Raw genomic sequence first — 16,726 nt, forward strand, 5'->3', positions numbered from 1 at the left:
AATAAAAACAAGATACACACAAACCTTCAATATTTTTAAGAGAAAGACGTGATAAAAAATACTAGATGTTTGCACAAATTTTCCTTTTAATTTAGCATAATTGTTTTTGACAAGAATACTGTGCGCCATCTATCGACAGGTAGTGGATATGCCATAAGTGTCAGCTCTACATTTTTTTTTAGTTTTCTGGTTTTTACATCAGGCAACTCTGTTACGCAGCAAAATTCATTCAGTCTTCGGCAACACTGCACTGTGGCAAGGCAGAAAAATTTGGTTCGCTTTTGTTCGGTCTGATTTGGTGGTGTCAACTTTTTACTGAAAAAAAAGCTTAAATACATTAGTTTTGTATCAAAAAAGCAGTTTTAGTTTATTTAAAGGGTACAAATTAGTACGGTGTTTGGTTTATTGAAATAGCAACAATGGCCCAACCACAAAAGCCAGCGTATCAAAACAGTGAGTTGGCCGGTTACCTTTTTGGGGGAACAAACGAAAAAATATACCAGTTGGTGCAAGAGGATGTGGTGGGACTAGACGGCGGAAACAATCGCTGTTGACGTTGAAGCACTATATGTGCTTATATGGGCAAAATAAAAGTGATTGCGCTTGTAGAGATAAAGCGGAAGCAGTGAATTAGCTACATCGACATATATGTAGAAGCATAAATAGTAGACGCATTGCCGGCTTTTGCTGCGGTGATATTCCGTCGCACACTTCCCCTAAGTAGTTAGCCCAAAGCGCAGGAGCTCTGTGCATGTAATAGCGATTACTTCATGTGTGTATGGGTGTGTTTTTAGCGCGCCACTTCCTGTTGAGCGCCCCCTGATTGATTGTACATGCATAAAATTTAAAATAATTAATTAAAATTAAACCTAAAAAATAGAGAATAAGATAATAATATGTGTTCACTCCCATACAGAATTCATATACGCCACCCTGCCACGCACCCAACGCGGGCAACCCATTGTACTGGGCGGCGATCCTAAAGGAAAAAATTTCCTGTACACCAATGGAAATTCGGTGATTATCAGGAATATTGAGGTGAGTCAATCATTTTACAAATATCTAAAGTTTATTAATATGCTTTTTTTCTATGTAGAACACTTATCAAAAATTATTGCTCTAGGGATTAATATCTACTACTACTAATTTTTCCCACTAGGGATTTATGGGCATATGATAAATCCACAAGCTCTATTCTATTCCGATGCCCATCTCAAATTTACTGCTCATGTTGTTGTTGTTTTTGTTGTTGTTGTAGCGGCTACTACTCATCGCGACTATTTGTGTGTATTGTTTATTTTTGGACTCTGGCAGCTGCATTCAAATGAAAATTTATTAAACGCTTCGCTGCCAAGCCGACAAACATTCCAACTTTGAATCCATTGGTGTTCCCAGTCTCATTTATTTATTTGTTTCGACTATTTTTAACCGCGTCTTCTCACCAGCAGTAATGTTGTGCATGCACAGGAGAAAGTGGTACGCTTTTTCGATGAGCGTTTTCTATATAAGAGCCAGCATGCCAGAGAAGAACGGTGGATTTGATGGCAGCAAAGAATATTCAAATTGTAAAACAAATACATATTTTGGGGTGTAGCAACAAAACCCACGCATATTTTAAACAAATGTACGCCAAGAACGTCAATACACCAACGCAAGCAAATCTCCACCCCCAACAGAATTTCTTTTATATTGCAAAACAAATTTTCATGAGCTAGTGGTTTAATTAAAAAAAGGCATTACGTTTTTTAGTAAATATTTATTAAAATCTTAAAGTGGTTTTGCCTTTGCTTAAAAACAAAACATAGATTGTGTACATATGTATATATGTAGTTCATAACATAATTCTATGATGATAAGGGGAGAACAAAACAAATTTCTTTTGTATAAATTTTAAGTTTAGCTCATAAATGCATTGCGTAATCGATTTCTGCAGTGGAATTCTAACAATCGCTACGCTAAATTTTCGTCGTCGAAATTCTCTAAAGCAGTGGGGCCTAAAAGTATACCACATGGAAAAGTAACAGATGCAATCTATAATCAGCCAAATCTGGCAATATGAAGGCCATATAACTAGATGTTGCATGTTGTTAGGCACAACTGCTATTCTTTTGGAGATTTTTAGCGATGTTGGAATCCGGCTGCTGTTCTAATTCCAGTATTAAAAATATTTATGAGTGTTCCCAAAAGCTCGAAAAACTGTAAAAGACGAGCTGGAAGTTGTTTTCATGACAATTTAAAATTGAGAGACATTTTCAAGGATTTTTTAGTTAAAAAACACCCTTTTTAAAATCTTGGATTATATTTTCGGGAAAATATTTTCTTAAATAAAAAAAGTATTTAGTTTACAACTTAGTTTAGACTAGTACGATGTACGTGATACCAATATGTACATATATTATTACACAAATTTTTTGTATACATACTTATGTATTAGAAAGTCAAGGTGAATTATATATATTCCTTTTTAATATACAGTCGTGTCTCTATATAGCGAATGCCCGCTATAGTGAACACCTCGATATAGTGAACACCGAAATATTTACACAGAGTACTCTAAATAGTGAACAATCGAAAGCCTCTAAATATTGAACAAAATTTTAAAAGCAACGGCAAGCATAAATTGACAAAAAAATACCAAATTTAAACGGAAATGAAAGCGGTTATTCCCTGAAATTTATCACTTTATGTTTATTACTAGAAAAGCTGCTACTATTTGATGCTAATGTTAATTTGGTGCTTGTCGATTTCCAACCGCTTGTGAGTGAATGTGCGCTGTTTTATGTGTTTTTTTATTTTTTGTGTGCTAATAAATTTAGCATTTAAATAATTTTTAAGTGTTATCATGTCTGCGAGGAAATTCCTTTCGTTTAAGCAAAAATCTGAAATTGTTGAAAAAAATCGGAAATTTATGGTGTAACTGCAGGCATCTTCATAGAATGGTTTCACCATTGCTTCGTCCCTCACGTACATGAGTAATACATTTAAAATTCCTAACAGTTTTACCGAGTATTTTTTCGTTTTTAATTGTTATTAGGGTCAAAATTATTTGCTAAGCTATCCTATTGCTTGATAACGCCCGTAGCCATCCGCCAGAAGATGAACTTAAAACTGCTGATGGCTCAATATTCGTGGTTTATATGCCCCCAAATTTAACGCATTTTATTCAGCCTATGGATCAAAATGTGATTCGCTTAACTAAGCTGTACTACAAAAAACATCTGCTGTTATTAGCTGTAGGAAAAGATGACATCACACAATTTTTAAAAACTTAACCTTTTAAAGATGCTGTATCAATTTTAATGCTCGGAAATCCTATAAAAACCACTGAAGCTATTAAAAACTGACTATGCTGGCATAATAGTATTGAGAACTCTACGTGAAAAAGCGGTCCAAAAGTCAATTTCCTCATGCATGAAACAAACATCTATTCGCGAATTCTTTCAATAAACATTCATATGTCCATTTATATTTTCCTAAGTATACATTTATTCCAACGATCTGTTGCACTTACATACACAAACATGAATTTTGAGCAAATAAAACAAGTTTTTGAACAAAATAAGTCAACCTTAATATAGTGAACAACCTGGATGCTGTGAACAGGCCATGCAAAAATTAGTTCACTATATCCAGACACGACTGTAATAGAATTTTTTTTTAAATTCCATTATATCATAATATTTTACTTCCATAAAAAATTTAAGTAATATGTATTTATTATTTTCTCTTTTCATAATTTCACCAATTCCGCCACGCCGGCTGCTACCATTTCGCAAAATTTTGTCTGTTGAAACAACGTACGCATTGTCATCGTTAATTTATCACCGCTAATTTTGTTTGCTTCGATACGTCTCTAAATCACACACTCTGTACAAAAAATAACAACAACAACGCATACATATTTTGGCCTAAAATTAAAATGAAATGTGGCGATGGCTGCTGCTTGCGCACACCCAACCCGCCCAAACAACAAACCAACTAACAACCCATTGGTGTATACACACGAAAAATCGCCGGCCTGTACAATTCTATCAACCAACCGAATTTTCCACTACCTCGAAATTTTGATTTTTGTTGCCTTTGTGCTGTTGTGTTGCTTTTAATACATTCTCTTTGCTATTTCGGCTGACTATCATGGCTATATGCACTGATTATCGCTAACAGAATCCAGCCATTGCTGATGTCTACACAGAGCATTCGTGTGCCGTCAATGTGGCCAAATATTCGCCAAGTGGATTCTACATTGCCTCAGGCGGTAAGTACAAAAACATGCAGAGATTTCTATAATTTTTTCGTTGTCTTCTTTTTCAAATATGTATTTATGTATTTAGTGCGCCGCATTAGTTAAGTATTGTTGCTTTTGTTGTTATATTGCACATTATGTGCACTAAAAATATCCATTAAATACCATTTGTATCACGCAGCATCACAGCTGCGTCTGAAAACATTAAACAAAGATAACTACGACAACGATTGTAAAGTGATGCAAGAAAAAAATCCAGTTTTTATTAATGTGATTAGCACTCCCTTGGTAATCTACAAGCTTTTATAATATTAGGTGGCGTATTTGTTGCTGTTTTGCACAAAGTTAGCGAGTTAACGACATATTTGGTATATACGGCTGTTTATATAATTATCTACACGTTTCATTCGAAATTTCGTGGTGATTCACGATTTTATTAATACACATTTTTTCGTAAGAGAGATATCGCAAATTTTTGGTGACTAGTTGCCGTTTATTTGCATTATTTTGGTAAACTGCGGGATTTAGTTTTTTATGCCGAGTTTTTAAAGCGAGGGTATTTAAAGCAAAAAATAAAGTTACCAAACACAAAAGTTCAATATTTAGATATTTTATCATAAAATTACTTAGTAACTTATAGAAAAAATTACTTAGTAACTTATAGAAAAAATTACATTAGGACTAACAGAATGTTCAATTTGACCAAAATAGTAACAGGAATGATCCAGATTTATTCCTCGAAACTTTTTAAGTATTTTGTATTTTTTTAAATACTCATTTAACACAAGAAAAGGCTTGTTTGCGTTTTTCAATATGTTTTGAAATTTTGATTTACTTAGGCTGCATTTCTTTATTCATTCTGAACGTTTGGAATAAACTTTTTTGTTTACTTATTTTTTAGAACGTATATTTCAAATTCATTCTGTTTATTTCGTCTGTGAAATGGGATTATCCGGAATGTATAAAGAAACGCAGCCTTAGGTTTAAAATTAGAAAGGCGATGTCTATTAGGGGCATCCCAAAAAAAAATTGAAATTTCGAAAACTATAATTTCACTCGGAATATTCTTATTAAAAGTGAATGATATTTCTCAACGGAAAAATTAAATTTATTTTTAGCTTAAGTTTTAGAAAATTTTATGTTAATTTCAAATTTCAATTTCGTTATGCATTTAACCAGCAATCGGGAACAACCTCATTATTCAGTACAACGATCCAACCCAATATCGTCCCGAAACCGTTGGACATATTTTTTTTAACATTCCTAATGCAATTTAATGCTTGTATGCTTTATCTTTCTCATGATAACATGGCCTTAATCTGTTTTCCGTTATTTTTGCGTTTGGATTTTTTTCTTATTTATTTTGTGATGCAGCCGTTACGCTCTCCTAAACAGAGTTGCTACACAGTAGGCGCTTTTGTTTTTAATCTTTGCAACGCCCAGTCAGTCAGCCTTCAAGCCTTTCTCTTTTCTATTTTCAAGTACATAATCAGTATTGCATTACTGCAGCTGTGCTAACTCGCCAAATTTTGTGTAGACCCGATTGTTGTTGTAGGATTGGGCGTGCCTTTTGCTACTTAAAAACAAGTGGTGCGTTTCTGTCTACCCTATTTTCATACACCAACATATCTATAAAGTATTTTACTTTTTAGCTCATATCTCATTATCTCTGGTGCAGACGCGTCCGCCCCTTTCCAATTGTTTTGCCTTTTGTTTACTGTAACCTTACCATATTGCACATTATCACTGCTCAGCCAGCATAAAACGCTTGATAATTGTAAGCCGCAATTAGCACAGATGCTGGCAACGAGTGTTTTTAGTAAAAGCAAAATGATAGCAGCATCACTTAGCCACTTAGGCGTTACCGTTTTGAATCATAGTCGTCTACGCTTTGTAGCCATTATTCTTTTATTGCTAATGCTTACGGCTAGGTTGGTTATCTTGTATTTCAGCTGCTGGCGCTTTTTTTTTGTTTCTCAATGACTCATTCGGTGTTTATGCTATATTTTTGTGTTGTTGGATGAGAAAGTTTACCATTCACTCAACCATTCAATGCTTTCATTAGCTATTTTCATTTTTTATTGCAATTTTACAGTTAAATATTTAGTTAACACTTTTGTTCAACAAAATCAAACATATGCAGCCATTAAAGGCAACGGTAGTTCGACTGCTGGGTATACAGCACAAGCGAACATGAACATCAATATAAGTTCGTTCCCACGACAGTCGGGTCTACGTAACCGGAACGACCCAGATTTATATCTGGCCAAGGACTGTCACTCCAGCAACACTCCCCAAAAAGTATTTGGGGAGTTGGTATGCTGTTACAACAACAACAACAATCAATATAAGTCAGCGTGTAGTTTTAATGCTGTTTATGGCCTCAAAGGCATTAGTGAATGAACATTATATTATCTACTACACAGATTACTACATTCACAACGTCCGCTATTGGCTTCAGATTTGCTGTAGTTTTTTACCTTCCCTTTAAGTAGCATTTATGCAGCTTACATTGGGTGTGTCTTTACCTGCACATTTTCCCCTCTCTGGTGGCATTATGACAAAAACATATGAACTTGTGAAAATTCGCTAGCATTTGAGGGCTAATTAAGTGCTAAATTTGTATATTTTACATTCTCGATTGCGTTGCATCGATAAGCAGATTATCAATGGCACCGCCTGTGCTGCGATAGATAAAGACACACCAATAAATAGATAAATAAATATAATTTCAACTCTTTAAAACGCATTTTAATAGAAAACAATTCTTCTTTCATCCTCCTTTCAGACGCCTCTGGCAAGATTCGGATCTGGGATACCGTGAACAAGGAGCATATATTGAAGAATGAATTCCAACCGATCGGCGGTCCGATTAAGGATATCGCATGGTCGGCAGACAATCAACGTATTGTCATTGTGGGCGAAGGACGCGAGCGTTTCGGACATGTTTTCATGACTGAAACCGGCACGTCCGTCGGTGAGATTAGCGGGCAATCGAAACCCATCAATTCATGCGATTTCCGGCCAGCGCGTCCCTTTCGTATTGTCACTGGTAAGTTAGAGTATACCAAAAAAAAAGTTAAATCTTATTGGCTTCCCTTTTCCCCACACAGGCAGCGAAGATAACACCATCGGCGTCTTCGAAGGTCCACCATTCAAATTCAAAATGACCAAACAGGAGCATTCGCGCTTCGTTCAAGCCGTACGCTATTCGCCCGATGGTAAGTTCTTTGCCTCGGCCGGTTTTGATGGCAAAGTCTTCCTTTACGATGGCGTTAGCTCGGAATTGGTTGGTGAAATTGGTAGCCCTGCGCATAAGGGTGGTGTTTATGCTGTAGCATGGAAGCCAGATAGCACACAGTTACTTACTTGCTCTGGTGATAAGACTTGCCGTTTGTGGAATGTGGAAACACGTGAGCTGATTAGTGAATTCGTTATGGGTACGACCGTCGATGATCAGCAAGTGTCTTGTCTATGGCAAGGTGCACATTTGTTGACCGTATCATTGTCGGGTAACATTAGTTACTTGAATGTCGATGATCCAACGAAGCCATTGCGCATCATTAAGGGCCACAATAAACCCATTACCGTGCTCGGGTTGAGCGACGACCGCAGCACCATCTACACTGGCAGTCATGATGGTGTGGTAACGAATTGGAATTCGGGTAGTGGCGTGAATGACCGCATCGGCGGCACGGGGCATGGCAATCAGGTGAATATAGAAAATATATTTTTTGAAACTAGTTAAGAATTATTAACCCCGAACTTTCAAGAACATCTGAAAATTTTACTTTAACAGATTACTGCATTTGAAATAATTTATATATTCACAGCATACATAGATAGAGGAGATAGATATATAAACAAGTAATTTTTAGCAAAAAAAAAAACCGACTTAAAAAAAATATATATATATCTATATATTTCATGATCCAATGATCACTGATGAATGACACTACCTTTCCGTTGCAAAAAGAATTATTGAAATCGGTTGACGTGGTGCAAAGTTATGCGGTAACATAGTACATAAAAAAATAAAATAAAAAAAATAAAAAAAAATAAAAATATTCCGACGAATTGATAACCTCCTCCTTTTTTGGAAATCGGTTAAAAATATTATCTAAACAATCAGAGGTATGGAAGATATGCCTTATTTAACACCAATCTAAGTGATTTTCACTGCTGTGTGATCGGTATGTAAACCGGTAATACAATTTAATGGGTTTAGCTTCCTACTTAAAGGAGATACATATATCGCAAAAACTGGTATCTGAACAATCAGTGGTATAAGAGATAAAGCTTATACAGCATAGATTTTGACGATTTTCTCAATAGACTTTGTATTATTATTTATAAAATAGCTTACGAAATTTGTCGGTTTTAGCTGTCCAAATAAAGCAGTTTTACAGTAGCCGCTACAACAACAACAACAACAACAGTAAAACCCCATATCTGAACAATCAGTTGTATGGGAGATATATGTTATAGTGACCCGATCTTTGTAATTTTCACTGTAAGTATTCTGTTAATAATGAGTGAAAACGGTGCGAATTTTCATGTTCCTAGCTGCATAACTGGAGAAGTTATGCCAAAAAATCTCATATCTGAACAATCAGTTGTATGGAGGCTATAGGTTATAGCGACCCGATCTTCGCCATTTTCACTGAAAGCAATCTTTTGATAATGAGTGACAGCAGTGCAAAATTTCATGTTCCTAGCTACTTAAATGGAGGAGTAATAACGAAAAATCGTATATCTGAACAATCAGTTGTATTGGAGCTATAAGTTATAGTGACCCGATCTTTGTTTTCACTCTAAGTCTTCTGTTGATAATGGGTGGAAGTATTGCAAAATTTCATGTTTCTATCTGCATAAATGGAGAACTTATAACGAAAAATCACATATCTGAACAATAAAATGTATGGGAGCTATATGCTATAGTTGTCCGATTCTTCCGGTTCCCACAAATGATTAATACATTATAAAAATACACCCACGTACCAAATTTCATCCGGATATCTCGAAAACTGAGAGACTAGATTGCATACACACAGACGGACAGACAGACAGACGGACATGGTTAAATCGACTCAGCACGACGTTCTGATCATTTAAGTATACATTTTAATGGGTCTATCTCTTCTGTTTCTGGTACTTACAAACATCGGACCGAAGTTATAATACCATTTCATGCTCATGAAAGGTATACAAATCATCATTTTTTAATACTGTTCTTTAAATTTATAACTCTCTACTTTACATTTAACTTCTTATTTTTTCTTAAGTAAATCAATTAATCTTTCCACTTTTGCAGATCAACGGCATTGCTGCATGGGGCGATTACGTCTACACTTGCGGCATCGACGATAGCCTGCGTCAAATTAGCATCGAAGGCAACACTTACACCGATTATGTTGTCAAATTGAATTGCCAACCACGCGGTTTAGCCATTCTCCGGAATGAAAATATCATAGCTTTAGCTTGCGTCAAAGAATTAACACTTGTGCAGGACAATAAGAAGGTATTCTCGTTGCCCATCAAGTATGAGGCAAGCTCAATTTCTGCCAATCCCGAAACATTGGATGTAGCGGTAACTGGCGATGATCATAAGGTGCATGTTTACTCGCTGAAGGGTACCACGTTGGAAGAGAAGACCGAGCTGCAGCATTTGGGACCCGTCACCGATTGTGTATATTCGCCCGATAATAAGTATTTGGTGGCATGTGATGCGAATCGCAAAGTCATACTATATGCTGTGGAGGAATATAAGGTGAGAAAATGAGAAAGCATTATAATTTATTGAAAATCGGTTAAAATTGTCTTGTATCTTTTAGCTGGCGCACAATAAGGAATGGGGCTTCCATAATGCGCGCGTCAATACGGTCGCCTGGTCACCTAATTCGCTTTTGGTTGCTAGTGGCTCCTTGGATACGACTATCATTATTTGGTCTGTGACCAATCCGGCCAAGCATACCATAATTAAAAGTGCGTACTTTTTCATAGAGTTTTTGAAATTAATTATTTGATTTGCATATCAAATTCTTATCTCCTTTAGATGCACATCCACAATCACAAATTACGCGCTTAGTGTGGTTGGACAATAATACTGTGATCTCAACTGGTCAAGATTGCAACACCAAAGTATGGGAAGTCGAAACTATTTAAATTCTAAACTTAAATGCGTTTGCAGCTCGAAAAGCGCAGAAGAATGCAACGACTACAATTAATAGATAATGACTAACCCTGCTCCAGCCGCCGCCTAGTTTATGAAGATGATATTTCATAAACAGTATAATATATGTATACATATAGCAGTAGCAAGTCGTTTGTGAGCTCCAAAGATATTTATATACCTTAATTTTTATACGCTAACACAACGACGCCAAATAGTGCTGCTGTCGGTCCTTTAACGTCAACGACCCCACCGGCCATGTCTGCGCTCATCTTCATCAACACAATTAATGTAGTTACAAATTACGGCTTTAACAGCTGCCAACTAGATGCGTTTATTTTTATATTTTTTTTGTATTACTCTTTTCATGCCCCATCTTATTAAGTCCTACAGTTTTAATGTCTAAAAATGTATTAATCGTATCTGCTTTTTCGTAAAATTAACACTAACCCACTTATGTACTTCTTTGAAAAATATCTGAATACTTAATGCATTTTATTTAATCAACTATAAGAGCAATGCTATGAAAGGCTCAAGCAGATATTGTCCGCGCATCTATTTACTTACAGTACTCTTTGTATTTTAAATATAATTGTACCGCTATTTCGACTTACTAAATCCTTTTGCAGTCAAAAATATTGGCTGCATTGAAATGTTTGGCAATTTATAAAAACAAGACGATGTGTAGGAATTAACATGATACATAAATGTAAAAACAACTTTTATTTATCATATTTGTAATGCACACATACAAAAATATTAGGGCTGTTCGGGATCTTGTGCATATGCTCTTGGATTTGCATATTCGTTGCATTTGTAAATTCACAACAATAAAATGCACACGGTTGCCAAAAAATTGTAAATGCAATTCCAACTGAAAACCCCAAGACTATATCCACGTCCTAAACATCCCTATTTATTTGCATTCAACGAAAGAACAAATTGGAAATGAAATGATTTTGCGTAACATTTTGTATAATATTCTCGTGCATGCGTGCGAATATGTGAGAGCAAACTAAAATAAAGAAAATATTTTCCAGAAAAAAACATAAATCTTTAGTGTTATTTATTTATTATAAATTTTAAATAAATGAGACCTAAGTTTTTTTAGCCATACCTTTCCTTGACTCAGTGCGGTCCGCACAATTCTCAAGCGTCCAATCACGGGTTAAATTGACAAGTGAGTGTTGCCTGCTTTTAGGCTCGTAAGTTTACATATACAGGGTGATGGAAATGGCGATGAAAAATCGAGATGTCTGCGCTCGTTGTTTCGGAAGATGGGGGGTTATTAAAAAAAATTATTTTTACGTAATTTTTTTCAAAAATTTATTTTCCTATTGTTTTACCACTGCTTTTCAATGAATTTCGCTTCGTATATTTTTACTCTAAAATTCGTATATTTATTAAATAATTTTTATATAAAATTGAAAACATTAAATATATTATTGTCTTTTTGTGTGTGTTGTTTGTGTATAAAAGTCATCTTTTTTTGTATAAAAATGTGCCTTTTTAACTTACAGCCTAAATTACTACATTTAATTTTGAAAGATCTTGCTAATTGGCTAATGCTTGTATGTATGTATGTATGTATGTATGTATATAGTGAAAGTGCATCAGTGTATGTGTATTTAGTGTATTTGTTCATAAATGATCAGTGTCTTTCTAGATAACTGCACTTGCTATAACAATGACATTGTTGTTTTCTTTTAATTGAGTGTTAGTCAATTTTTTTTTTTTATTTAAAGGAAATAACAAAATTGTTTAATCATATATTTTACAAAAATTTTAGATTGCAAATATTGTTTTGTTTGCTTAGTACTGAGTGTACTAATTTTTTTACCAAAAAGTGTGCTTTACATTTTCTTAAAATAAGTTTAAAAGTTTGTTTATTTCTTAATATTTTTGCTGTCATTTTTTTCATAAATTACAAGAGTGTTTATAATATTCATTTGTTTTAAAAAGCCTCCAATATCAATTTAATCTGACACTAGCTTGGTACGTTAAAATAAAAACAACAGGGAGACTAGAATTTTTTCTTAAATGTTAAATAAAGGAGTTTATAATTAATGTCTTAAATACATTTATAGTTTTGGCGATTCAATTAGAAACGAAAAACATCTACCATACATTTTCTAATATTCTCACAGGAAATGCAACCATGCACCCTCTTAACTCCTCGCATATGGCAGCACTGCTGCAACGTTCCGTTTTCCGCTTCCTTTCGTTGGCAAAAAGCGTTATACGCGTAAGTGAGTTGTGAAATTTGTAATTTGATCAAATAAAGTGTGCAAAAGTATCGTTTCGGGTATTATTTTGTGTGCAATAGCAAATAAATTTGCTGTGTAGCAAAGTGCAGCAAAATAAAGTGTTAATTATAGCACAGAAGCGATTTAACGAAGAAGGTGAGGTGCATGGCCGCCGGTGGGTGGCGTGAATTTTGCAAATATGGAAAACTATGAAACTAATGGCGCAGTTTTTTAGTGAAAAGTAAACAAAGTGAGTACTAAGAAGTTTTCAGCAAAAAAATTACTTGAATTGTAGTTGGAAAAATTGGTTAAGCACACGAAATGTTAAGTTGTAGTCAGCGCGATTTCTTATATCAGTTCATCCTCGTAAAAAAACTATTGTTGTTGTAGGGGAGCCCACGATGCTAAACCGGGATTTACTCGAGTGTCATTTTGACCTATTGGATTTTTAAAGTTTATGTGATGGGAGGACAAAAAGGTCATGTGATGTTTTTCCTTACAGCGGTGGGTGGAGCATCTACACGCTTCCAAAAATGTACAAAAAAAAACAGTTACAAGGATTTACTCGAGCGCGTCAGATATTGATAGTGAATAAATCAAACGTGTTTCTGATGATGGAGATATGCTAATCAGCCGGTTTGCATGGTGGGCGGTGGCGTACGGAAAGGTAAAAATGGGTGACAAAAAAATTTACTCGAGCGCGTCAGATATTCACAAGGGATGTTAAATGGGCCCGAATGAAGCCCCCATTCAATAATCTGACGATTCAGATGTGATGCAAGCACGTGGCGTCTTCTTGAAGATCCAGAAAAAAACGCCATTTGTATTTACTCGAGCGTGTCAGATTTTCATACAGAAGGTTCACCTCGTTGCCCTGGTCGTGCTGTTCCATAATCTGACGATTATCTGGAGGGGTTTTCTTAGTCTGACGGTAAAAAAAAAAAATAATTTCGTTTCTGAGATGCACAGTCAACCAAACATATATTACTGTAAACACTTAATATTTTATCCGTGCAACTATTATACAGCGTGTCCGGTTCGACTTGGTCGTCAATTTCTTCTACATTTTCCCCATCTGTAACAAGAAATAATTGACAATATTTTTTGACATATTAAATGAAAAGTGTGTTATTCGAGAATTTACAAGGTATTATATCTGAACTTAATAGAATAGTCCAAAAAGTTTTTTGACAAGAATTTGATCCACACAACACCCAAAAACCATTTCCACTCATCATGAATCTCACAATTTAGTTAGTCCAAGTTCAAAGGTTATCCTCCTTATTCTAGAACCCGAATTTTCGTAATTCGTAATTCGTAACTACGCTACGAAAAACGAAAAATCCACATGCTGCAACCCTTGCGGAAACATATGCAGCATTGCCAGCTATCAGTTGTTTTACGAAGATAGCTGAAGGAAGGAAAACAAAGCGGAAAGGAATTAAAAAACACTCATGAAGTGCTTATTTATAGTAAATTTGTTTGATTTTACATATTTTGAAGGAAACGGTGCATTCTATTGGTTTTTTCAATTATAGCAGCGGAGTAAGAGCGCGCTATGGGAATGATTGCACAAAGATATGCGGAGCTGTCGGGCATAGTAACCATGGGCGCGTCTGTCAGTTTCTGGTTGAACCACAAGCCAGAACTACTCCTATGCCTGAAGAACTGGTTCTCAATCCAGTTAATGCAATAACAACTTCTTCCAAGCCATTGAAAACATGCACTATGTTAGGTCCACCACCTGTGGCACTTGCTTCTGCCTTCGGCCGCACTTAAGGATTATAACCCTTACTGAGTAGAATTCTCCTTTCTGTGTTGTCGGAGAAGAGGGGCTTGCGCACGTCAAAGATATACAACACTTCTTGTGCACATCACTCCGGCTACGCCATCCACATTTTTTTTTATTTATTATTTTTGCGCAGAACCCACGTCGAAATTTGCAAAAAGTACATAGTGAAAACCGAATTTATTAATAAGATAGTGCTCGGAAATTTGAAACATCTATTTTAAATAAAATTTTAATCCTTTGATTACACGTGATGTTAAAGTTTTTGGATTCGGATTATGCGTTTGGAGACAACAACCGAAAATCATTGTACAAATAACTAAAGCGGAGCCAAGTTTCTCGATAAGGGGCAACAAAGATTCTGTTTTACTCGTTTATTACAGCAAGGGATAAAAATATACAGAATTGTTTTCGTACAAAAAAGCAAAAAGCTTACTCACTCGATTTTAGGCATGCCGTTGTTACGAATTTCGAAAGTTCGAAAATACGATTTGGATTGCAGCATACTATTTCTACGATTCGTAGCAAAATCCGAATATGAAAGTGTTACAAAATAGGGGTGTATATTTCATGTAACACCACGAGTGCTTTGAGCGCCCATGATTGCAAGATGGCGGACGGAAAGGAGTAAGGGGACACACAGTCCATTGATACTATATAAAGAGTGAGCAAGAAGGGAGCGGAGTTCCAAATTTCTTCATGTATAAGTAAACTTAAGGTTGCTGAGTTTAAAATTATCTAAAAAATGTGTATTTTTCTTACATACAAATTCTTATGTCTTGCGATTTTAGCTAAGAAATTAGTAAAATTCACATACATAAGTTAAAAAAGTAATTTTTGGCTATAATTGAAATAGAAATGAGAATATAATTTTAATCTAATACTCCTTCGATTTACGCTTATTCCAATCCTAATTCAAACTATTTTGAAACTGGGATTAAAGTAATCGTAATCGTAGACGCACTTAAACGGACCCCAATTCCTGCCAGCGCATCCGCCCAGACAGTTTATTAAGCACGCCCAAGTTTGAGAGATCATTACCCGGAGCTCCTCAAAAATACTTAACATCACTGCCTCTGGCCACAAAGCTGGATATCTGAATATTGAAAATAAATAGCAATTATCTATTAAAGTTATAATAAAAGTGTTTATTTACAAATTCACCTTCTCTTCTCGCAATTTCTAAGAGAAATAGAAGTTCACCACTCGGAGAATCGTCAAAGAATGTGAACCGGAGCTGCATTTTACGTAAAGTTACTAGCGTTTTCAGCATTTAACAGTTCATTATCATGTACGGTGTAATATAACAAGTTATACACTGAACTATGATAATCTGTACAAGTATCTATAATAATAGACAATAATTTGCAATAATCTGTTTCATTTTGATTCTCTAAGTTCTACGTTCCGTTAAATTAAGTTAAGTTGCCATAATCAGGCGTTTACACAGTCATGACTTGTGCCACACTGCTATAGTATGGTTGTTACTCCCTTTCATACCACAGTAATTTTGTATACAACTTTGAATCAACAAAATTTATGCTCCTTCTCATTATCAATCCTGATCAGATTTTACTCCCGAGTAGTACTCAAAAAGGTTTATTACTCTATACCCCTCTAGTAGGCCAATTTTTTATGAGTTGAAAAATTCAGGAATGGGTGATTTTAGCACGTGAAATCCAAAAATGATGTCCATTTCGATCTGTGACAGTAACTTTTTCCTACAGGGGAGAAAAACCGTCTGGAGACGGGCTCGCCGATATACTTTGACGTATTTTCAGCTTTTTCTTACACAATGTTGACCTACGAACCGGCAATCCCGTCTGCAGACGGTCAAAAATGCAAACTGGGTTTTTATATGTCGGCAAGCCGGTCCGTAGACGGTCTGTGTTCGAAAGCAATTTTGTCCATTTCGATTGGGGACATAATTATAACACTTATATCAAAATAGGGTGCTTTAACTACGAAATCCACCGAATTTTTTTATATCAAAAAATTGTTTAAAAGAAAAAATTTCTTTAATTACCAAATTACTAAATAGCAAGAAATAATTAATTTTAATCGTGTCTTTCACAATCCGTAATTCAACTGCCGATTAAAATAAAACGGATTGACATAACGGATTAAAATTTACTTCGCCGTAAGGGCACGATTTTTGTTTAAAGATCGTGCCTTACAAATATAGAAAAAATATTATTATAGGTACACTAAAAAGGTGTTTAGTTAACGACCGCCTGGAGGCGGTTCAGCCTACTAGAGGGATATACTGTGGTTCT

The 16,726-nt window shown here is 35.3% G+C and overlaps 1 protein-coding gene across 1 annotated transcript; it reads left to right on the top strand.

The window, feature by feature from the left end:
• Positions 1 to 239: 239 nt before the first annotated feature.
• LOC118738814 (actin-interacting protein 1) lies at positions 240 to 11,468 on the top strand. The gene is made up of 8 exons (XM_036469804.1): positions 240 to 453; positions 917 to 1,038; positions 4,165 to 4,255; positions 7,032 to 7,295; positions 7,357 to 7,955; positions 9,558 to 10,013; positions 10,078 to 10,228; positions 10,299 to 11,468. Exons 1-8 carry the CDS (start codon positions 420 to 422, stop codon positions 10,406 to 10,408), a joined length of 1,827 nt encoding a protein of 608 aa, XP_036325697.1. The 5' UTR covers positions 240 to 419; the 3' UTR covers positions 10,409 to 11,468.
• The last annotated feature ends 5,258 nt before the right edge of the window (positions 11,469 to 16,726 follow it).

The sequence above is a fragment of the Rhagoletis pomonella genome, unplaced genomic scaffold (genome assembly GCF_013731165.1).
Source record: "Rhagoletis pomonella isolate Grant_MI unplaced genomic scaffold, Rhpom_1.0 Rhpom_scaffold_00005, whole genome shotgun sequence".
NCBI lineage: Eukaryota > Metazoa > Arthropoda > Insecta > Diptera > Tephritidae > Rhagoletis > Rhagoletis pomonella.

Bases quoted from the DNA above. Each gene is read 5' to 3' on its own strand.
- LOC118738814 (XM_036469804.1), top strand. From the start codon at position 420: ATGGCCCAACCACAAAAGCCAGCGTATCAAAACA. The intron at 7,296-7,356 runs GTAAGTTAGAGT...TTCCCCACACAG, and splicing joins TCCCTTTCGTATTGTCACTG to GCAGCGAAGATAACACCATC. The intron at 10,229-10,298 runs GTGCGTACTTTT...TATCTCCTTTAG, and splicing joins CAAGCATACCATAATTAAAA to ATGCACATCCACAATCACAA.